General features: G+C 46.9%; 1 protein-coding gene across 2 annotated transcripts in view; it reads left to right on the forward strand.

Moving 5' to 3' along the window:
• BCR (BCR activator of RhoGEF and GTPase) overlaps positions 1 to 23,757 on the forward strand; it is a 133,889-nt gene that overhangs the window by 56,535 nt on the left and 53,597 nt on the right. For both annotated transcript variants that reach the window (XM_073313721.2, XM_073313722.2), the window contains exons 2-5: positions 4,035 to 4,219; positions 14,763 to 14,867; positions 15,407 to 15,592; positions 22,652 to 22,759. In XM_073313721.2, coding sequence (XP_073169822.1) covers positions 4,035 to 4,219; positions 14,763 to 14,867; positions 15,407 to 15,592; positions 22,652 to 22,759 — 584 coding nt within the window. The remainder of the gene's footprint in view (positions 1 to 4,034; positions 4,220 to 14,762; positions 14,868 to 15,406; positions 15,593 to 22,651; positions 22,760 to 23,757) is intronic.

A 23,757-nucleotide genomic window follows, 5' to 3' on the forward strand; every position in this document is an offset into this window, starting at 1 on the left:
CGTAAAGAGAGAGAGCAGTGTGGGACAGAGTGAGTTCTGGAGGTCAGAGGTGTGGAGACCATTCCCTAGAGTGCAGGGTAGAGAAGGTACATTGATTCAATCTAAACTAAATTAGCAGAGAGGCTTGTACCAAAAGATTTCAGAGTCAGCTCCTCCATAAGCAGTAAGTAAGTAGACAGTAAATTATCCAGTGTGGCCATCGGGAATGGAAGAAATATTCCTGCCTCCAGCTCTGCATAAAGAAAAGGAGGACTTGTGGCACCTTAGAGACTAACCAATTTATTTGAGCATAAGCTTTCATGAGCTACAGCTCACTTCATCGGATGCATACTGTGGAAAGTGTAGGAGATCTTTTATACACACAAAGCATGAAAAAATACCTCCCCCCCACTCTACTGCTGGTAATAGCTTATCTAAAGTAACCACTCTCCTTACAATGTGTATGATAATCAAGGTGGGCCATTTCCAGCACAAATCCAGGGTTTAACAAGAACGTGTGTGTGTGTGGTGGGGGGGGTTAGGAAAAAACAAGGGGAAATAGGTTACCTTGCATAATGACTTAGCCACTCCCAGTCTCTATTCAAGCCTAAGTTAATTGTATCCAATTTGCAAATGAATTCCAATTCAACAGTTTCTCGCTGGAGTCTGGATTTGAAGTTTTTTTCTTGAAGAATTGCAACTTTCATGTCTGTAATCGCGTGACCAGAGAGATTGAAGTGTTCTCCGACTGGTTTATGAATGTTATAATTCTTGACATCTGATTTGTGTCCATTTATTCTTTTACGTAGAGACTGTCCAGTTTGACCAATGTACATGGCAGAGGGGCATTGTTGGCACATGATGGCATATATCACATTGGTGGATGTGCAGGTGAACGAGCCTCTGATAGTGTGGCTGATGTTATTAGGCCCTGTGATGGTGTCCCCTGAATAGATATGTGGGCACAGTTGGCAACGGGCTTTGTTGCAAGGATAGGTTCCTGGGTTAGTGGTTCTGTTGGCTCTGCATTGCAGCACTATCTCACCTCTGCATGTGTGTGAGAGAGAGAAAGCAGTCTGATTATGAGTGGGTTGAAGAAACTTTTGAGGGAGAAAGTGCTTTTGCCTAATCAAGGCAGGAAAATGGGATTAGAGCCCTGTACGGAGGCTGATATTCTATTTGGATAATGCCAGTCTGAAACTCGAAATAACAATATTTTGCAAACTTGTCAGGCTAGAAAACTGTACAAGGGCCATATGAAAAAACAGATAGCTTAATTAGAGGCCTTTAGGTACCATGGTGATAGATGCTACAGTAAAAGCTTTTTTAACAGGCATGCTGGGGGAACGGGGGGGGGGGTGCCAGTAAATTAAAAATGCCAGTTAACTCAGAGGGAAGGGTTTGGAGTGCGGGGTGGGGGGTGTGTGCGCAGGGCAGAGGGGTGTGGGAGGGGCTGCGGGGCACGAGCTCTGGGAGGGAGTTTGGGTCCGGGAGGGGGCTTAGGGCATTGGGTTGGGGCGTGGGAGGGGGCTTAGGATGCTGGATGGGGGGACGCTCATCTCCAGCAGTTCCCTGTCCCCACCGCTCCTGGCGGAAGCAAGCAGGCACGCTGCCTCTGTCTGCAGATGCGGCCTCTGCAGCTCCCATTGGCCATGGTTCCTGGCCAATGGGCTGGGAGATGCAGAGTCAGTGCTCGGGGATGGGGGACGGAGGCAGCGTGCCTGCAGAGCCACCTGGCTGCACCTCTGCCAGCAACAGCAGGGATGGGGAGCTGCTTGCAGGAAACAGCTGGAAGTGAGTGCCCACTGAACCCTTCCTGCACCCCAAGCCCCCTCCCAGACCCAAATCACTCCCAGAGCGCTCCCAGCAGCCCCTCCGGTTTATAGAGTTTGCTGATAGGTGAAGTGCCAGATAAAAGAGACTTTAACTCCCACTAACTTTCCGGATTGGGGTGACCAGATGTCCCAATTTTATAGAGACAGTCCCAATATTGGGGGCTTTGTCTTATATAGGCTCCTATTACCCCCTACACCCATCCCGATTTTTCACACTTGCTATTTGGTCACCCTATTCCTAATCCAACATACAATTCCCTCCCCAGCAGCCATTTGTCCAGACCAACTCCACTGAGTCACCAGGGGACTCTGGAAGGCCTCTATGCAAAGGCCTCCCTAAAGAACACGTGTTTGCTTTTAATTTTCAGTCCTGTGGTTCTTGCACTGTCTAGCAAACTCCAGGGACTTGGGGAACTTAGGGTAGCACCACAAGGGTGTTGGTGGTTCAAGGCCCCTGAGGCCTATTAAAATAACTTTGTCATGGGCCCGTGAGGACCTACGAGGCCCAGGTCTCAGGCACTGCAGTTATTTAACTGGCTGGTGTTTGGTACAGTACAGAGGTTCACTTCTGCAGTTGGTTTGTTGGGTTTTAAGTGTATCATTTGTATAAATTCCCCAGACACACCCCACCCCTCCAACCGCGAACAAGCCCCTCATCTCTAAAGGTTTATTTTGTGTTTCACACAGTGTGTGCATTCTTTGCTGGAGTGAGTCACAGTTTCTTGGAGATGCAGGGTTGCCACCTGTCCAGGTTTTCCCAGGGGATTGCTGGGTATATTTGGTAGCTGCTTGTCCTCATTACATTGGCAGAACCTAAATAGTGTTGTGGAAAAGAGTCCAACTCAGTCCTATTTGTATTTCAGCCTGTATTTAATGCACGGTCTTAATGCTGGGCTCCTCATACCTCCAAAACAGAAGGGTCTGTCTTCTGTGTGGTATCTAAAGCTGGAGTTATTCACTTCACATGGCACTGTTTGTATTGGGCTCCCCTTGTTACAGTACATGCTGATTTATAGAAATCTTTTTTATTCTTTTGCAGTGTATCATTTCCCCCCCTCAATAGCTTGTAAAAGAAGGGCAGTAATACTTGGGAGTGGGGAGAGAAATAAGCTGTAGCCCTGCAGCTTCAGGTCCCATGTTCAGTAGCCCTAAGGGGACATTTCTGGGCAATTTCAGATAAATGAAATTGATCGCTGTGCAGAGGATAAATAAGAGAGCTATGTACCACTTAAGCTCTATGGCTTGGGTCTCTCTTCAGTCAAATAGGTCTTGTGCTGGCTCCCTGCACAGTGGTGTATTTCACTCATTGGGTACATCTGTATGTGCAGAGTGATCAGAGAGGATTATTAGGCTACAGCAGAGATGTTGGGCAAGGTGTTCAGTGTGTGGCCTTCACACTCCACTTACAGCAGCCTCCTGTCCTCCTCCAGCACAGGATGCAAACAGCAGTTCTCCCATCTGCCTTTTCTGCAGAAGTTCACTCAGTTTTCACCAAATGATGGTTAATTTGACACTCTCTCCCCAGACTTGAGGAATTAATCAGGAATCTAAGAAGGAGGGGTGTCTTTTGGGGTTGTTTTTTGTTTTTGGCAGAAGGCTGTTCGCTTTGCTCTTAAGATCTTTCTTTCCTAGTCTTCCTGTTGCTGAGAGGTCTGGAGAAACCCTGGATTTCCATCCTAGTGTATGTCAGTTTATGAAGTCTGTATCATTGCTAACGTTCATGGAGGCCTCATCTGTATTGATTGTGCTAAGTGGACAAGGTTCATTGCCCTGACCCATCATACTCATCTTAGGAAAATGAGGCACTGAGAGACATAATCAAGGATTGGCAACCCATGGAGGGCACCCCACAAGAATCTTGCTAGGAATTCTTTAACACTTTAAAGAACGTGATGCATCAAGCACAAATGCATCAATATTTAACATTATGCAATAAGGGCAAAACCCAGGGATATGAACTGTGATTAAGTAAAGAAGAATTTGTTATGTATCAGAAAAGGCTTTATTTCCCAGAGTTGATAATGAGTGGAATAGGGTGTCCGCTTAACAAGCGGGAGTTTGTTACACTTAAGCCTGGGATGAAGCTGAATCTCGCTATCAATAATTGTGGATTTGCTGAATACTGACAAGGTATGTGTCCTTGTTGGGAGCAGGGAGTGGACTCGGCCTATGCTTATCTCCTTCCCAGTTCTGTTTTTAAGCTAAGCTTTTTCTCTACAGATGCTTCATTCAGTGGAATACCACCTAGTTATGCCTATGATGCAGACCGTGCCGAAGAACAGCGGCGACACCATGACATGATGCCCTACATTGATGACTCTCCATCCTCCTCACCCCATCTCAGTTCCAAGAGTCGGGGCAGCCGAGATACTCTTTCCTCAGGGTCTTTGGAGTCCACAAAATCAGTGAGTCCTTTTTACTCTCTTTAAGCATGGAATCAGCATGGTGTGTGTGTGTGCGAGTGAGACGAGCATTGGGCCATGAGCATGGGAAGGAGGACTGAGTGACGTGATAGTGGTACCTGCTAGGAATGAAGCATTTATGGTTAAAGTGGCTTTCATGTGTTAATCCCATGTTTCATGTAACGTGTGTACAAATTTAAGGCGAATTGTTCAGCCTCACTCCTGTGAATATGTAACCCTGTTGAATCAGTGAGATTACTCAGTGAATAAGGGCTGCAGAATCAAGCTCTAAATACCAGCTGGTGCTTTTAGAGAAGGTCTGGGACCAAACACAGTAAAAAGACATGCTGAGGGGGTACATGGTAATTATGATTTGCGACCAAAAAAAATTGGGGGAGGGAGGAACAGGAGGGGGTTGGAAGGGAGTGAACTATGCTTAGGTAACTCTCAGACTTTGACAAGTAAAGTCAAGTTTTGAAGCTTGGAGGACAACAGGAATTAAAATTGCCAAGCGGTGGTGACGGTGCGTATGAAATAGATGCTTCTCATTTAAAAATGTACTGTGTGCACTCAGTAGCAGCTCATGTGACCCCCTGCAATAGACCTTAGAGCTGACTGGATCCATTGTGCCCATGTGTAAATACTTCCAGGAGGGAGTTTTTTTAACCTTAAAAGAATTAATAATCCCCCTCCCCCTCCCAATAACTATATGGGTAATTAATTCTTGCTCAGTCAAATTTAACTGTTAGCTCAGTGTGATCCACTAGAAACTAAACGCAGCTGCAGACAGCAAGGGTTTTCTTCCAAAGTAATGTTTATGACCAGAAACCAAAATGGGTTACTGACTTAGGCAAAGAGGTGTAATGGAAAATTCCCCGGCCTGGAGTTCCACCCTGTCCTGTGACTCTGGGTGCAGGGCCTGACTTTCCAAAAGGCGTTCCCACCCCCTACTTCAAAGCTGCCAATTTGCAGTCCTTCCCCGAGCACCTGTTCCGGAGGGTAGGTAAAGCTGAGCTGAGTGTAACCTCTCAGGCCCCTGTCCCACTCGCTGTCACTACAGCTCTACCCATCAGGAATGGGGCTTCTGTTCATACTTGAGTTCTTGGTTTTCTTTATTACAGAAATTTAAATATGGGGGGGGGGAAAGAGAGCAAAAATGTAACTAGAAGGATGAGAGGGCTGTGACAGAAAATCCCAGCACGGGCATTCCTGGGGCAGCCCTGCCATATCCTGCTGGAGCACCTGGGTCATTTCATTCTGATAGGAAGAGTGCTAACATGCATCAGGGTGGAGCTCCTTTACTTCCTGGAGTGACCACTTGCTGCAGGTGCTGATGTCAAAGTGGCTTGTTACAAATAGAGTATGGGGAAATCTGCTTGTACCTATTGCTTCATAGATGAGTGGATAGCTGTGTTAATTATGGTTAGTTCTTGTCCAGCACAGTACAGTTGCCGAGAGAGGGAGGGACCCCAGCACTACCTCAAACTCCTGACCTTGAGCTGCAATTAAAACTCCTGATTACACTGTAAGTAATCTGCAGATATTGGTGCCAGCACGTGTGAGGAAGTGTCAGCCACAGGGATTACAAGGTTAATTTCAACCCTGTTACAATATTTTACAGCCACATTAATTCCCTCGTTACTGCAAGTTGCAAAACCACTTGTCATCATGGTTGCGCTTGCAGCTGCTTTGGAGAAGGTGTCACTGTAACAAAGTATAAAGTGCCCAACGTGGTGCACTGGGGCAAGCGCACAAAACGTATTTGACCAGAAGCCTGTAAAGCTGTAACATGAACCTCCTGAATTTCCTTTCCCACAGTCGCTGAAACCCAGAAGATGGTGTGTAAATAGAAACTTTCTCCTCTATAAGTAGCTTTGTTCTTCTGCCTGATTCAGTCACTGGTGTCTAGGGTGACTTTTCCAAATTCTCCAGTCCCCCCAGTTTCTCTCGCTGGTTCTCAGTCCCATTCTCCTTGTCCAGCCACTAACAGCCTCCCCTACCTATCCCCCACTCCCAGTCTCCTTACCCAGCCCATCACAATCTCCCCTCCTTCTCCCCCAGCTTTCAGTCCTAATCTTCTTGCCTATCAAGTTCCAGACTCCAACACCCCCCTCCCCCACAATTCTCAGTTTATTTACCCATCCAGTTCAGTCTCCACTCTTCCCCAGTTTCCAGTCACAGGTGGGGGGTTTTCTCCCGCCACCCTCCAGTGGCAGTGTCTCCAGGCTCCTTGGCCAAAACTACTCCTTTCCATACCCCCAGCCCCATGATCTGTCTCATTATATTGGAGTCAGGTGGCTTCCTCCTCCACGCCCCTGAGAACCTGCAGCGGGAGAGAGCACAGAAGAGACAGACGCCCTGTTTTCAGTACCAGTGCCCAGCCCCACCCTAGCCCAGAGCAACTGTGAAGAGATGGACTGTTCCTGCATAGTTCTGTCACACGTAGGAGCTGTGGGGACTGGAAATGGAGCGTGCTTAGTTTCTGTGAGGAGATGGTGCACACGCTGTTTGGCCTGCAGTAGAGGTGTGAGGAATTAGAGCGTGTTCTTTGTGTATAAAATCTTTGGAGATTTTTGCTGCTAAACTCTAAGAAATCTCTACTGGCAGGTGCGAACTGAGATTTTTTTCAAAGGTCAAATTTGGGAGGATTTTGACAGGAACAGCACAAGGCATGTCCCTGACGCAAAGACCACCTCCTTGCCCAAATTTCAAGTCCCTGCTCCTGAACATCGAGTACTCGAGCTTCTCAAAAGAAAAGCTTACCAGACTCTTTTTTTAACATTGCCAAGCAATGTGGTTTTTTTCCTAGCCTCATTCTTGGAAACTGCTGAATCATTTTGTCTGAAACTTTTTGGAAATGTTCAGCCTGAGACGTACAAGTGTTAGGAAAATTTCAGCCCAAATAGTTGAAGTTTGGCAAAGTTGAAAACGGGATGTAATAATATGAAGTGTGGGGCAACCTTAATAATAGGCAGTTCTACCAGCCTTGCCTATAATATAGAGGTTACATTTGTATTTGGGAGTGGGAACTGGAGTTAGTAGCTGGGAGTAGGTCAGCATAAAAGGAGCTTACCTCTGGGTATATAAGCGTGTTGGGGCAGCCAGTGGCACATGTCACTAAAGGAGAGTTCTGATAGAGAGCTTGGGATTCAAACTGGGGGCTTGTTGCTGGAAAGAAGGGTACAGGAAGGGATAGAGCTCAGAGCAGGTCAGAATAGGGTGGGGAGTTCCCCAGTCTTGGTGGTGGCTATTGGGGGGCTTGTTATGATGGAGTGAGTGTTGCATCCTCTTGAGGTGAGGGAAGGAAGCAAGGGGAAGAGAAGAGGGACAAGAGGAGAAATCTATCCGTAAGAACTTCCTGTCCCCAAGCCGCGCGCCAGCCAGACACATGCAGTATGTGGAGCTGGGTTGGGTCACGTCCCTGGTGTTCCCCATCTGAACTGCTCCAGCAATGCAGGGATGTAATGACAATGTGGGGTTGAGGGCAAGCATGCTGCCCCCAGAAAAATTACAAATATCCATTTCTTGCATGTTTAGATCAGTTTTATTCCAAATCCAATCTTTTGGATTATTTCTCTCTCCCTCTCCCCTTACAAGGGGTGGGAGTGTCAGAACTGGCCTCCTTTCCCTGTAGAAGGAGGAAGCTGGGTTGTGAATGGGGACTTCGGCTGGGATGCCCCCTCTTCCCAGGTCTGGTTCAGCTGTGCTAACACCCACTTGCAGGGAAAGAGCCAGGGGCTCCCTAGCCAGCAGAGCCGGCACTAGGCATAAACAGACTAAGCAATTGCTTAGGACCCCGAACAGTTCAAGGGGGATCCCCTATTCACTTTTTATTATGTGTTGGGGAGGGGGAAATATTTCTGCTTAGGGCCCCCAATGGGCTAGTAATGCCTCTGCTACACAGGCTCCAGCTCCCCCTGCTGGTCCCGCTGACAACCAGAGAGGAGCAGCAGCTCTGGGGGAGCAGATTTCCTCCGGAGCAGGGGGAGTTCTCCCTTTGCTTTAGCCAAGTAGGGGGAGCTAGACATTAATCCCTGGATAGAGTGCTGTCAGCTTCAGCCCACCTATGGTAATTTCCCCTGGCACCAGCTTTTAGATCCCTTTTTCTCCACTGGTGCCTACATCTCTGCGGTTCCTCTGCTGGGCACCCATGTCAGCCTGCTCTTGTAACCGTCTGTGCTCTTTGAGGAGTCCAGAACGTCCCTCAGACCTGCAGACAGTGCTGCCCCGTCAGTCCTCTTTGCTTGCTCTGGATCCATCACACTACCTCCCATTCAGTCTGCTACCCCGTCTTTCATTTGTGCACTGAGCCTTTAGGTTCTCAGGTCCTCTCACCTGTCCCAAAGTGCCTAGCACTGTTGTTGCTCTGCAAATAATAAATGGTAAGCAGAGGGCCTGGATTCAGGCCTTAGCAGGGTAAAAAATCCCCATCCCAAAGTGTTTAAAGTCTTGCCCCTCTGTGAATGCTTAAGGACCTTAAATAGTCTTTAAACTATAGAGATTACTTTTTTTTTAATTAGTCTTTGTTCTCCTCCTGCTTTGTGATTCATCAATCCTGAGCTCAAGCAGGAAGCAGAGGGTTTTAAATTCCCCAGAGCCTGGTGAAGGTGAGTGCTAGGAAGAACACTGAAGTTACTGTGTAAGGCTACACTTCTGTGTTTAAATCACCCAGAACTTTGACTGTTCCTGCCAATATAACCAGGGCTGGAGTTCTGGAAACTAGTAGCGTCAAGAGTTGGAACTCCCTTTTATAAAGCTGGCCTCTGACTGGTGTGACAGGCTCTGCCTCCCATGCTTACAAAAGTCCTTTATTGCAAATTACCAAAGCAGACACTCTCTGGGTGACCGTCACTGGAAGGATGACCTGCACCAGCCTAGGTGGCGCTTCCTGGGAGTCAGAGAATATCCTCCAGCAATGTGAGGGAGTGGGGTGCAAGCTACCCCACCTGATCTGCTCCCAGCTGTTGACTCCACTTCCCACTGTGGCACCCCTGGGGCAAAACACACCAGGTTTTTTTTCCCTACAGACCTTGTTCCATGTTGGAGGGGACAGGCAGGGCACCTCCTACTCAGGTTTGCACATGGAGCTGACAGGATCTGTCAGGGAAGAAAAAGCAAGGTGACTTCTGAAACTGCATCAGCACCTCAGAGGATCTTGTCCCCAGCGCAGCCCTATGACTTTGCTCTGCCTCTGTCTGCACATCTTTCTCCAGCACCTCCAAATCTGCCCCCTCCTGCTTTCTCCCTGTTTCATTCTGTCATTTCCCCTCAGACGTTCTCGTTCCATCTCCTTCCCAGTTTTGTTTGTGATCTCTCTCCTGTCTTCGCTTTCTGTTATCGCATCCATCCCCCACACTCTCTTTCTCTCCTATTCTTTCTTTCTCTTTGCTGTTTAATGGCTTTGCCTGGATGTACAAGCCCTTCCTGAGGATAGCTGGCACACACAGCATTGATGTTATAAATAATGTTGGCTCCTCTCCCTGCTCCCACCCAGCCCTCCTTGCATGAAACAGGGCTGGCCTGGTTACAGAATGCTTCCCTGTTTAACATCTCCCAGACAATGAGACACCCCCAGCCTATTAAACAGAAGCCTCCAAAGATATTTACATTTTAAAAACCATACTTAATAATTTTTCCCTTTGAAGGCTGCCAGCCTCTCTCTGAGACTCAGAACCATCCTTACTGGAAACTTCTCCTTTGAACATGCTAATTGCGTGGTTTCTGAAAACACTCTACCAAAGGGTGGGGAGAAATTTAAAGCTCCCTTTAATACACCCACTCAGAGGCAACATTCCCCTTCACAGGGAGATGCCAGCTGGGACTACTTTGTAAAATCTTATTCATCGTGTTTCCAGATTCTTAATTCGTATGCTCCCAACCTTCACAATAAAACGATTATTGCTGTTAATTTAAACAACAGCCAGAAAGCCCCGAGTCCTTTAAATAGATTTGGGAAGAGCTGTATCTGTCTCATCCTTGGGGCTGGTGAATCCCAGGCTTGCAGTAATTGAATATAACACACAGTGCCAACCTGGTTAGTAAACTAAAGTACTTAGACTGACAAGTTGTAAACACATTCAAAACCGCCCTGGCCCTGGGCCAGCATATGCAGGGTGTATAACATCCAGCACTTTTAACCACTCAGACTGGCCTGGGTTCAGGTTGCAGGATTGCGCCAATGGGAGCGACTCAACATATCAGCTTTGAAATCCCCAGGAGAGCGTGATGCACAGTCCAGCTGTGGAGGAAACACCAGCCTGTGAATAGCGCTGCTGGCGAACGATGCTCCTGAAGCTCTTGTTCTAATCAGTGCTCCCTCTCCCTCCTCCATGTTATGCCTGCAGCTCAGGGAGGGCAGGAGCAGAGAGCACTGATTACAAGCTTGTTCAGAGCTTCACAGAGAGTGCTCCCACGACTGACAGATGGGCTCTGGCTGCTGCCAGGAGATGCTCTTACAAGATACACTTATTTTTAAATTTGTGGAGGAGTGTAGCTGAGGGGTGGGGGGAGGAGGGTTAGAAGGGAGGAAAGGGCTCAGGGAGGGTGCTGAGGAAAAGGGGAAGGGATAGAATCAGGATGCTTGTTGGACACCTACAGGTGAAAAATGGGCCAAGCCAGCATTAGAGGAAGCCCAGCATCCACCTCTCCCCAGGCCAGGCAGGGAGTACATTGCTTTCCGCCATGTGCTGCTCCTGCACCCGACTGAGGACTCCCCATCTTTGGCTGCACTTTCGTCTTGTAGGAGCGCTGCTGCTTGGCCGGTGTGAATTTGGTAAATGCAGGGCCTACTCCCCACCCTCCTCTGCAACAGCTGGGTGTGCTCAGACTCAGAGTTCCTGCTCCCTGTGAGTGAAGGTGAGGGAAGGACTTCCTAGTCCTAGCAGATTCTCCTCTCCCCCATGTGTGGCAAGGGGGCTGTTCTTCCATGCCTCTGTGCTGGGCATTCCACTTCTTTCTCTACCTGGACTGCAGAAGTAAGGCAAGGAGTGAAGCTCTGGTCCCAGGGGCACTGCCCTCATTTGTTAGTTGCACCAGGCGGAGCAGAGAGTGCTCTTGGAATTGGTGTGCTCCTCCCTGCTCTGCCTCTTTGCTTCAGTGGGGGAGAGGGGTGTGGCCTCCTTGCCCAGGGCTGCTCACCACTTTGACTCACCACTGATGAGAGGGTGAGACCATTTCCAGTTCTGCAGATGGGAAAGGAAACAGCAGTTGGATGATCGAAACTAACTCCCTGTTCCTGCACCAGCTGAAGTCTGGTGCCAAATTCCCTGTGACTTTCCTGGGCCCAGAGTACATTTCCCTGAGTGGGATATAAAGAGTGGAGGATGCAGTCCCCCTTGGAGGGTGAAGAGGCACTGGTGCTGGATCCTGATTCGCTTCTGGTGGCGAGAGCTGCCCACTCAGTAAGGTACTAGATAAAAGTGTCAAAACAGGGTGTCCTCAGCAGGAAATGTGCACTGGATAATCAGTTCTCGGGAGGGGAACGCTGAGCAGCAGCACAACCCAGACAGAAGAAACATGGTGTCTTATTGATCCCTGACAGCAGCAGGTGCAGCAGCAGCAGATCCTCTGAATGAGCTCTAGGAATCTGTGTGTAAATGTCAGATACTGCCTTGGAAACCTTTAATGTGCTCTGCGGCTGTAGGTTCAACTCCCCTGGGGTTTCCTGATGCAGCTGCTGCACTGCAGCCGAGGTAGCCGGGCCACTTGGGCTGGATAGAACTGAAAGGGGACAAGAATCTTCCAGCATCACACTTGAAGCTGGTTACATAAAAGGGATTAAAAACCATTCCAAAGACTTTCAGAGGTGACCTCTCCATCTGATGTCTTTGGGGAGGCCAGCCACGGCAGAGCCCTGGGAGAGATGTGTGAACTTCTGGGGAGTAAATCTTTTTTAAAATATATATTTATAATATATATAAGAAATTATATATATATATTGCTAATTTTAATATGTATATAAGAAATTTTAACAATCAAACCAGAAACTTCCATCTTTACCATCCGAGAATACCCAGTAGGGATTGTTAGAAATCAGACCTATTCCTATGAATGGGAAAACAGGGGCTTCTAGAGCTGGAAGGGAAACTCTGCGTGACAGTAAATCTATAGCAATATTTTTGGGGTTAACTTAAAAGAGATTTAAAGGACTCATCAGAATCCGACTGTCTCTGTCTATACAAAATTCATTATATCGCTCCTGTTCCACGACTTTGCAATTCCGTGCTTACAGATCACGCCTGGTTTCTCACAGTCCTACACTCTGTCATCAGGCTGGGCCTGCTAATGAGAATTACAGTGCCATATCAATAAGGTGCCAATCACACCATTTGCAGCAGGAGGGAGGTTGAAGCGGTGATGGGATTTGAACGTTTTTTGTGAAGTTACTTGTAAACATTGCAACAAATCCTTGGCCATCCAGGAGCTTCGTGCTTGGCCTTGTTTTGCAGATCTGGGCCACTGGGCATTTCGCAGATACAGCCAGGAGAGGCCTCTGATCATTCAAATGACCTGGCCCTTTCCCCTTGAGTTGAAGGAAATCTGCTAAAAGTTTTAGACATATGTTTTTGTTGTGTGTTTGTACTGTGCCTAGCCCAGTGGAGCTGTGGTCCAGGGTAGGGCTCCTAGGCATTCCTGTTACCTGAGAGATAAATAATAATCATAAATAGTTGAGCAGTTCTGATTCTGTGTCCAGCTCAGTATAGTATTTAAGATGCTGTGCCTAATCACTGGTGTGTTTTCCTTGAAGCTTAAACTGTCTGCTGGATTACAAATTCCTGAGCTCCTCAGAAACTCCCTTTCAAGATGACAAAATACATTGTTTCTCTAAGAATTTCACTGAAAGGAGGTTGCAAACTCAAGTGCTTTCCTCTTCCATATCTTAGTTGGCTTGTGTATAGTTTTTACCAGTTTCTTTAGAGCAGCTTCCATCTGCCGTTTCCTTTCACGAGGTGCTGCGGTATTTGACACGTTGCAGAACTACCAGAGAGGAGCCATTTTAAGGTCTTTCACTCTCAAAAAGTGCTTACACAATTTAATAAACGTGCTAAAAAATATTGTAATTGTCGCTGAGCATCCCTCTTTCTTGGAGTTGCATATGGGCTCAAAACAACCTCATAATGGGACTGTTGCTGCAAACTTTACGATGAAGAGGCTATCCCCTCTCCATAATAAATCACACGTATCTCCAGAGCCCAAAACGAGGGTCTCCCAGCTAAAGGAGAGCTTTGTTAGATTTCAGATATGGAAAGACTGACATTAGGCCAATAGCATGCAGCCTAGTGTCATATTCACATCGATCGCAGTCCTGTTCCCACTGACATGAACAGCCCAAACCCTTCTGATACTAACTGGGGCGGGACTGATCCCCAAACTATCCATGCACAAGCACCATAATGACTCTTCTAAACTACTCTCCTGTTTTCAAGGAGATTTGACTGTATGAGTGCTTGAGAGGGTTGTAAGAAGCTGTGTTTTGCGTTCGAGGGAGACCAAGAAATGTATAATAGAATTTCAAATAGATGGACACTTCTAATGACCTGTATTGTAACCATTGGACACTTTTTCTTCAAACTTTGCAGAATGGCTCCCCTTTACCTTTGAGATAAAATCTGGCTGTTTTCAGGCCAAACAAAGTTTCCAAGCCACAGGTTTATTGAGTTGCTAAAATGGGGTTTTATAGCAGACACGTCAACTGTGAAGAGGTTACCTCTAGAACAGAGTAAACCATTGATTTTTTTTTTAATTCGGTGTCAACAATTGAAAAAAAACAATAGAATTTTCTGGGGTTTTCTCACGCTGATGAAAAACTTAAAAAATATGAATGAAATGACATTTTGAAGTGAAGTGTTTTGATTTTTTTCCCCTCATTTTTTATGTGGCTGAAAATATTTGCCGAATTTGCAGTTAGTTTTGGTTGCCCCCAAACTGCATGTTTTGATTAATTTATTATACATCACAAAAATGTTGCCCAGCTCTAGTTGCCAGCTCTCCATAATATCTATCTCTAGCCTTTATTTTTACTCACATGACTCTGAATTCTTTTTTCCTGTCTTTCTCTTGTCTTTGCATTTTCTCTTTTGGGTTATCTCTGTGAAAATACTAATATTGCATGTAATCCAGATAAGAAAAACCCATTTAGAGAATCAGCACTGAGATCCCAAGTAGTGCAGATTATCCTACCCTCAAAATAGACCTGTTAAAAGAATAACTGGGGCAATTTGGTACCTGAGAACTATCTTAACAAATGGCAGAAAAGAAACAAGCAGTCATCTTGTGGAAACCCCAGGCTACTGGGGTGGGGAGGGGTGCCAAGTGACACACACAATTAAGTCAAGCTCATGGAGAATTATCATTACGTTTCTAAGATACTGGGTAAATAAACTGTGTATATTATTTTTATCTCTGTTCGTGTGTCCAGAAGCTGAGTGATGGTCACATTCTTTATTACTCTGTACCTAAATACAATAAATTTAGTTTGTCCTGAGGTCATATTTTCTATGCTGAATAGTGCTCCCTAATCCTATCCTTTCATCTTCTTTCTCTGTAGAGTGAGCCAGACTTGGAGAAGGGCTTGGAGATGAGAAAATGGGTCCTGTCTGGAATCCTAGCCAGTGAGGAAACCTACCTGAGCCACCTAGAGGCTCTGCTGCTGGTAAGCACCTGTCACAGACACCAGATTTAATGATAATATTCACATTTCCAGAGCAACTTTAATCCAAAGATTTCCAAGAGCTTCACAAACACTGACTGTCTCTCAGTAACCTGGTGAAGTGTAGGTAACTGTTATCCCCAGGTTGCAGGTGGAGAAACGGAGGCATAGAAAAGCAAAGTCACTTGTCCTAGGTTACACAAGGAGTCATTGGCAGAGCTCGGAATAGAATCCAGGACCCCTGACTTCTAGTCCTCCTCTTTTAACTACTACACCTGCTGCCCCGCAGCTAGTGGAAGAGATTAAGGGAGCAAAACAAGGGGCACAGGGACTGTAATTTCAGCATTTGTGTCCTGGGAAAATCTGTGAACTGGGAGTTGCTGAATTGCCCCAAGGAGAGAAATGGTACAGTCTAGTATTCAGAGAGTCACTGAAGTGTCAGTGGGAACATCACTTAACAGGCTAGGAAGGAGGCATTAGAACATGACAAAGACAGGTTTACTTGGTGCGTGTAGTAACAATCTCCTTGATTCTACTTTTAGCCCATGAAGCCTTTGAAAGCTGCTGCCACCACTTCTCAGCCTGTACTGACCAGTCAGCAGATTGAGACTATTTTCTTCAAAGTGCCTGAGCTGTATGAGATCCACAAAGAGTTCTATGATGGGCTCTTTCCCCGAGTCCAGCAGTGGAGTCACCAGCAGCGTGTCGGAGACCTCTTCCAGAAACTGGTGAGTAAGCTGCCACCACCAACGTTCCTTTAATCTCAATGCAGGTTAAATAGGCATGTCTTCCAGGTGTGTCTGAGACTCACATTCATTCCTTTGCATGGCTCTGGTGTGTGGAGGTCCATGGCTGGATGAGGTGGTAGAATTCTAAATTCATCTTTCCACTGTGGTGTGGTCATAACTAGGCTGGCAGTTTTGTGTTCTGCACTTAGAGGCTACATCATGACCCCACCAATATTACAAAACCAGTCAGTCTTCCAGAAGACTTTAGAGCTCTCCACAAAGCCTGCAGTGTGTCACTTGCTGATCATTCAGTTACCAAGGAGGCTGGCATGGCAACCTGACATCTGAGAGAGAGACAGTGTCGGAGCCCTTTGGGGACACACAGCATAGAGTTCAGTTTCATATTTCACTTCTTGTATAAAATATCCCGTGACACTCTATAGGAGTGAATTAGATGCTGGTGGTGCGTTGGCTGTGCAGTTACTCAGTATAATTCGTACTCTGCCTTGGAGGTTGGAACCACTGTGGCGGAGGACTTCCAAGCAGCTCTCAGAACCCTAAAGTTCTTCCCTATATTTCTGTCCTCAAACGTCCTGTGTCAGACCTGACCATCCAGCCTCTGTTTGAACACAATTTCCTTTGGAGCCTGCCAGTCCTGTTCCAGAACAAGCTACAGGGATTACTACAGAGGGACAGGAAGTGTGTTCTCTCATCCTAGAGATTTACTACTATTATTTATTACTTGTGTTGTGATAGCAACTAGGAGCCCCAGTCACAGACCCTGACCACATTGCTCTGTACAAATGGAGAACCAAATCATGATCTGCTGCATCCACATCCCCTGCTGACCCCCTAAGCACATATGGCAGTGCATTTCACGAGCATTTGCAAAATTCTAATGAAAACTTACTAGCCCAGGCACAAAATCCATGTGCCCAGCCTGACCGTGCCAGTGATGATATTGATAAAATGAATGAGATTTTACTCCACCACCAGTAGACCCTTGCTTACCCTGTATTAACAGACACATAACACTCTGCAAGCTCTGCACTAGACTGCCAGACCAGCTGCTAGGACCTTGGTGGTGTTTCTTCTTCCTTGAACCGTTCCTGCTGTCTGTGCTCACCTGTCACAATTCTGGGCGTAGTAGAGAGAGGCAGCCTCATGGGGAATAACCATGTTCTTTCACTATAACCATGGCCAAGGTCAAAGCTACAGGTAGCTGCTTAGGTTATACACACAGAAGGCCCCTTATTAGGAATTAGCATCTCAAATCCTTTCTTTGGCCTGGTCTACACTACTGGGTTATGTTGAATTTAGCCACGTTAGGTTGATATAAAAATGACTGCGTCCACACAACCAACCCTGTTCTGTTGACCTAAAGGGCTCTTAAAATTGACTTCTGTACTCCTCCCCAACAAGGGGAATAGCGCTAAAATCAACTTGCTGGGTCAAATTTGGGGTAGTGCGGGTGCAAATCGATGGTATTGGCCTCCAGGAGCTATTCCAGAGTGCTCCATTGTGACCGCTCTGGACAGCACTTTGAACTCCGATGCACTAGCCAGGTACGCAGGAAAAGCCCCGGGAACTTTTGAATTTCATTTCCTGTTTGGTCAGCGTGGCGAACTCAGCAGTACAGGTGACCATGCAGTCCCCCCAGAGTCGTAGAGCATAGAATGTTTCTACGCTCCCCCTATCATCTCCGTCTTTGAGGTTATCGCAGATTAGAAGGCAAAAAAAATGCACTTGCGATGACATGTTTTCTGAGATCATGCAGTCCTACCTCACTGATAGGGCACAGCTTAATGCACGGAGGCATTCAGTGGCAGAGGCCAGGAAAGAATTAAGTGAGTGCAAAGAGCAGAGGCAGGACGCGATGCTGAGGCTAATGGGGGAACAAATGGACACGATGAAGTGTCTGTTGGAGCTGCAGGAAAGCCAACAAGAGCACAGACCCCTGCTGCATCCACTGTATAACCCACCCTCCTCCCCATGTTCCATAGCCTCCTCACCCAGACGCCCAAGAACGCGCCGGGGGGGAGTGGGGGAGGCTCTGAGCACCCAGCCACTCCACTCCAGAGGATGGCCCAAGCAACAGAACGCTGTAATTCAAACAGTTTGATTTTTAGTGTGGCTACAATAAGCAATGTGGCCTTGTCCTTCGCTCCTCCCCCACCCCACCCGGGCTACCTTGTCCATTCTCTCTCTTTTTTTTTTTTAATAAAGAAAGAATTCATGGTTTCAAAACAACAGTTACTTTATTTCAAAGAGGGGAGGGTGTTTGGATTACAGGGAATTAAAATCAACAAAGGGGGTGGGTTTGCATCCAGGAGAAACACACACAACTGTCACACTGAAGCCTGGCTAGTCATGAAACTGGTTTTCAAAGCCTCTCTGATGTGCAGCGCGCCTTGCTGTGCTCTTCTAATCACCCTGGTGTCTGGCTGCTCAAAATTGGACGCCAGGCAATTTGCCTCAACCGCCCACCCCGCCATAAACATCTCCCCCTTACTCTGACAGATATTTTGGAGCACACAGCAAGCAGCAATAACAATGGGAATGTTGGTTCCGCTGAGGTCTGACCTCAAACAGCGCCAGCGAGCTTTTAAACGTCCAAAGGCACATTCTACCACCATTCTGCACTTGCTCAGCCTATAGTTGAACTGCTCCTTACTACTGTCCAGACTTCATGAGCCATGGGAGCAAGTGGTAGGCTGGGGTAGGTGCAACGGCATGGTGCTGCCGGCTGGGCGAGCACCCTGAGGCAGAAGCCTCCAGGTTGCATGATATTCCAGGCAGGATTGAATCTCCATGAGACGAAACTTAAAGAAGAGAATGACCTGGAGTCTCTGGCTCCCATTTGGTGCTCAAAGAGGAGAATAGCCTTGTCTGTCCAGGCGTCCCAATAAGCATCACCGAGGTCTGCCAGGAGCACCCAGGAGACGTACAACGGCTGTCTGTCCTACTGCACAGTCTACCGCGAAGGCAAGGAGCTGCTGCTGTGTAGCAATGCAGTACCGCGTCTGTCAGCAGCACCCGGGAGACATACGGTAACGGTGAGCTGAGCGGGCTCCATGCTTGCCATGGTATGGCGTCTGCACGGGTAACCCAGGAAAAAAGGCATGAAGCGATTGTCTGCCATTGCTTTCATGGAGGGAGGGGAGCCTGACGACATGTACCCAAAACGACCCGCGACAATGTTTTTGCCCCATCAGGCACTGGGAGCTTAACCCAGAATTCCAATGGGCAGCGGAGACTGCAGGAGCTGTGGGATAGCTATCCACAGTTCACCGCTCTGTAAGTCGATGCTAGCCATGGTATTGAGGACGCACTCCTCCAATTTAATGCGCTTAGTATGGACATACACAATCGACTGTATAAAATCGGTTTCTAAAAATTGACTTCTATAAAATCAACCTAATTTCGTAGTGTAGACATACCCATTGTCTCTGCTCTGGCAGCCGGTCCTCTCTTGTAGCTAGTTTAAACCAAGCCATTATCAGATGGTTGTTTCTTTTAGGCACTGACTGCCTCGGGACACTGCCGCTCTCACTTGGCCAGAGAAATGAATTAGTTTCAGATGTTTGAAAAAGGAAACTGGTGTGTGTGTTTATGTGCATTTCCACTTGTTGCTGCTCTGTTCCACCCCCCGCCTCCCCATTTTGCTTTGCTCCATCTGCACTGTTGTTACCTCGTACTTTGATATTCCACCCTCCTCCCCCTGTGCTATTCCCTTTGCTGTGATTGTGGCTGTGTTGTTTCAGTCTGCTGCGGAGAGTTCCCCTAGCAAAGTTCAACAAAAGACCTCAGTGTGCAGAACAGAACAGACAAGAATAAAGCAATGTACAGAGCCTGAAGATGACCTAGGGGTTCCCAAGCCAGATATACCTGATTGTCTGCATTCAAAAGGCATCCCTCTAACCCCTCCCCGATAGTGTGCAGAAAGCAAAGGATTATGGGAGCTTCGTTTTCTTTTCTAAAAAGAAAAGAAGCTCCGCATTCCTTAGGTGCCTCTGGTTCCCTGAGTTAGTGAGACATTCCATGGAGTAGCTTATTGGATGGAGAGTGCAGTTCACCAGGTCACTTAATTGTTAACATCTGTGCAGCAGTGCACCAGCTCCCTTCCCTGTTGACTTGAGACAGGGGGACAATATTTTATGTGCCCTCCAGCAGCTCAAGATGAAACCGCAAGAAGCTGCTTTTCACTGCTGGTGTATTTTAGTCAGGAGGAGATTAGTTGGTGCCTTAGCAGATAGCTCATGGACATGGTATGCGGTGCTCAGAGATTAGCTCACAAGGTCTCAGCTGCCTGCTGCTGCTCCCCAGCTTGCTAAAGCTGAGATGCAGGAAGAGCACTGCAATCAAATGATGCTTGATAAACTGCCTTGAGAGGGTGGCGAAATAATGCTACTAGCTGAGGGAGAGCTCTTCAGATGAATTACCATAGCTGGCTTGTCCCAGCAAACTTTGACTTGCTGTATTGCTACTCTGGCCTGAGCTTAAGGCCGTGCCATGCAGATGAGGCTGGCAGGTCCATGTACCGGGCATCCATGATACTCTCTTTTTCTGTTCCCCTGAACCTTTTTTTTTTTACAGAATTGGCAAGCGATGTTGGATCTGTGTTGGGAGCAGCTTGCCCTAGTGTAGCAATAACTCAGCTACGCAGAGTGAATATCCCGGGGAGCTCTGGGCTTGCTTAGCTATTTCAGCTCTGGTAATTCAATGCAGTGTTCTGACAGATACTGCAGCAGTCACTTTATTCCGCTATTTTTTCTGACAAACTGAGTGTTTTGCTGTACTGGACAGAGCCAAACCATTCTTAGCAGCCAGTTAAAACCATCTCGACAAGAGAGAGATTGCTGAAATACTAGACATTAATGCATGGTCAGTCAGGATGCACATCAGGTCCTTTTCACATGTGAGGCCATGCCATGAGGTATGATTATGGTGATAATTTGGAGTCTTGATAATTATCTTCAGGGCACTGGTGGCATTCATTTTATTTAACCTGTAAAATAAAGAACCATAGATCGAAACTGAAGGCAGCATACAAAGGAGATTCTAAAATCTTACATACGGTGGCACTCTGCAGTGAGTTGCTGCTATCAGAAGCTGACAAGGTAGCTGTGTTATCCCATCTTTTCAGCTGGGGGATAAAAAGCACCAGCTGTCAAGAGTAGAACTGGGTAAAATATTTTGAAATTGTATTGGAGGGGTTTGAAATTTTTTGATTTTTAATGAAAAACGGAAATTGTGTCTCAAAAAAATTTTTTTTTGTTTTTTTAAAAGGTTTAACTTTTTCATTTTTCAAAAACTGAAAAATGATTTTTAACAAAACTGAATTGTTTTACCAAAAAAAATTTTGTTTCCAGTTTTTCATAGAAAAATGGGAAAATTTTAACCAAAATAAGAATTTTCTGTGAAAATAGTTATTTGGGTCAAAAAGGCATTTTTCATCCAAAAATGTCTTAATGATTTTTACCAACTCTATTTAGGCATGGTAGGGAAAGCAAGAGCCCTTGCACTAATGGAGAAATCAAAGCATTTACATCCTAGCTGCCATCTCTAGGACATGATTCCAAAACTGAAATGTTATAAGTCTCTCCCAGCAGAGGCTACGGTCAGGATTACTGCTCATTTGGGGATGGTGCAACAGTGCCAGCTATGGATCATGTGCTCTCTGCAGGCCTGGGGCCAGACCCTCCCTGGCATCCATGCACAATTGCCACTGATTTCAGAAGGAGCTGTGCCATTGTACAGCGGGGCTGCAATTAGTTCCCTCATCTCTTTGTGAAGATCACTGTAGGAGGTAGCTCACCATTTCTCAAGCCACCATTACTTCAATAAACTGTGTAGGGAAAGATGCACAGAGGTACTGGGAAGCTACTCAAGTGCCAGGCTCTCCTGCAGGAGGCAATGTAGGGAATGATGCAGAAGTACTGTTTGTGGGGGAAGCTCACAGCTATGTTAGTGGGAGAGTCTCCGAGCTGGAGTCTCTCTAGAATGGTGGAGGATCACTGACTGTGGGGAAATTCTCAGCTCCTCCGTTCCCAGTCTCCCAGAGCAGTCACAGTAGGGAATACTGTCCATGCTGGCAGTGGACCCACGGTAGTCATAGGGTAAGTGAAGGATTGAAAATACTCTCCTTTTCAGTAGAGTCCTTCAATGCTCCTTCTGTTGGTGTTTTTCTGATTGTACGCTGGGAAGCCCATTTGAACTGCTGAGGTGTTTATAGCACAGCTGCATGGGTCTGCAACACAAAGGTTACTCTAGAGTTCAGACATGCTTGGAATTTGCCCATGGATTTCCCAGCTGGATCTTATGCTGTCTGGCATGAACATGACTGCTATTTAGAAATCAGCGAACAGGATCAGTGCTAAGACCTAGTGATTAATAATGGCTCATTACAGGATCCAAGGCTTGCCGTATCTTTATCTGGGTCCACCACACATTCTACGGTTGCAAAATCCTGCATTGCCGTCCATGCCTTCCAGCAGTGGTTCTATGCTGTGTGTATTGTTTTTGACTCTTCAGCACTTCTGTCCTTAATGCTTCAACCATGTGGCTTTAGATAATGTCTGCATATGTAGATCTTGGTTAATATCTGGGTTTGCTTTAACAGCTTCAGCAGATGCACAGAAGCAAACGAGTAGCTCATTGGGGTCACATTCGTGCTATACGGCTGAATCACTCCTGTCTGATTCATATTTCATGCAAACAGCCAAAGGCTCCTGCAAAGTTTCATCCATGAGCTAAAATATTAATAGTCGCTAATCTGGCAGTTTAGAAGGGAAAAACTAGGCGATGGTAATAAAGATTTGTCATCCTCCCAGGCTTGCAAATTAACTTCTGTTGGGTAAAGGGAGCCACCACACAAGGAGCACCTGTTCCAGTGGGGGAGAACCCACAGGAGGGAGGGCACTTCCTGTTCAGAGTATCCTGAGTTTCTTTGGATTGGTGTAAATCAGCCTCTTCCCTGGTTATTCTGACTCCCACCAGCAGCTGTCCCAAGCCATCCCCCTCCCTGGTGTTTACTTTGTTTTGTTTTGATCCCTGCAGGCCAGCCAGCTGGGAGTGTACAGGGCCTTCGTGGATAACTATGAGGTTGCCATGGAGACAGCAGAGAAATGCTGCCAGGCCAATGCTCAGTTTGCTGAAATCTCCGAGGTAATGTCAGGATGTTCAGACACATGCGCCGCCCCGGAGCTGATTAATACGCTGCAGTGTCACTCCTGTGCAGCCTCCGAGTGCCTTTGCAGCGATCGCTCCTTGGAGAGGCTGGGACTGGAGGAGCTGTGAGCTTCCCCACAGCCACTGCTCCAGCCCCAGCCCCAGCCTCTCCAGTGGCCTTTAGCTAAGGCTGGCCCAGGAGGAACTATGAATTCTCCCATAGGCAGTTTTTGCTCACTGTTCCCCACAGTGACTCTTATAGTGACTGGCATGGCTTTGAACTTTCCTAACTCTGCTCCAGCATCATGCAGTCCTAAAGAGGAAGGTTGTGTTTGAGCTCATGATGTCTCTTTCGCAAATAATGACACTGCCTGTGGTGTAAAAGGCCGTCTCTAACAGCTTGCATGATGTCTGTCGGTAGAACCACAGGCTCAATTAGCCTCAAGTGCTGAAAGAGGTAGCGTTAGAATGCGCTGTTTAAAATGACAAGTGTGTCAAGTGGAATCTTATTATTTATTAGGCTGCTTTGATTTCCTCCCTTTGAGTGGGATTCTGTGTGTTGAAGTACTTTGCAGGCTTCTCATGCCATGGGCCCTGGGTGGAGCTCCTTGTCCAGCGGACAGTGTCGCTGTGGTGATTACAGCCCCAAGAAACGCCACAGCTGGAAAAAAGCAGCTGCCAAGAAAAATTGGATTTAAATGGAACCACCTTTTCTGTATCGGATCTGCACGGTGCCAGAGGCGTTTATTTCTTTTCAAAACACTAGTTCGTCGAGGAGCCCAAATCTTTTTTTATCTTTAAAATTAAAAAGTAAAACGTTTCAAGACATTAAGATTGAGGGAACGCAAACTGGCAACGCCCTTTGGAAACATGCTGTGGTTCTCATCACAGTGTGAGGGGGTTCCCCACCTCCCATCTGCAGCCATGGCTCTTTGCGGGGTTTTGAGCCTCAGACACAGCCCCTAGCATCAGCAGTGTCACCTTGCTATCAGGGC

Source organism: Lepidochelys kempii, chromosome 15 (genome assembly GCF_965140285.1).
Source record: "Lepidochelys kempii isolate rLepKem1 chromosome 15, rLepKem1.hap1, whole genome shotgun sequence".
Lineage (NCBI taxonomy): Eukaryota > Metazoa > Chordata > Testudines > Cheloniidae > Lepidochelys > Lepidochelys kempii.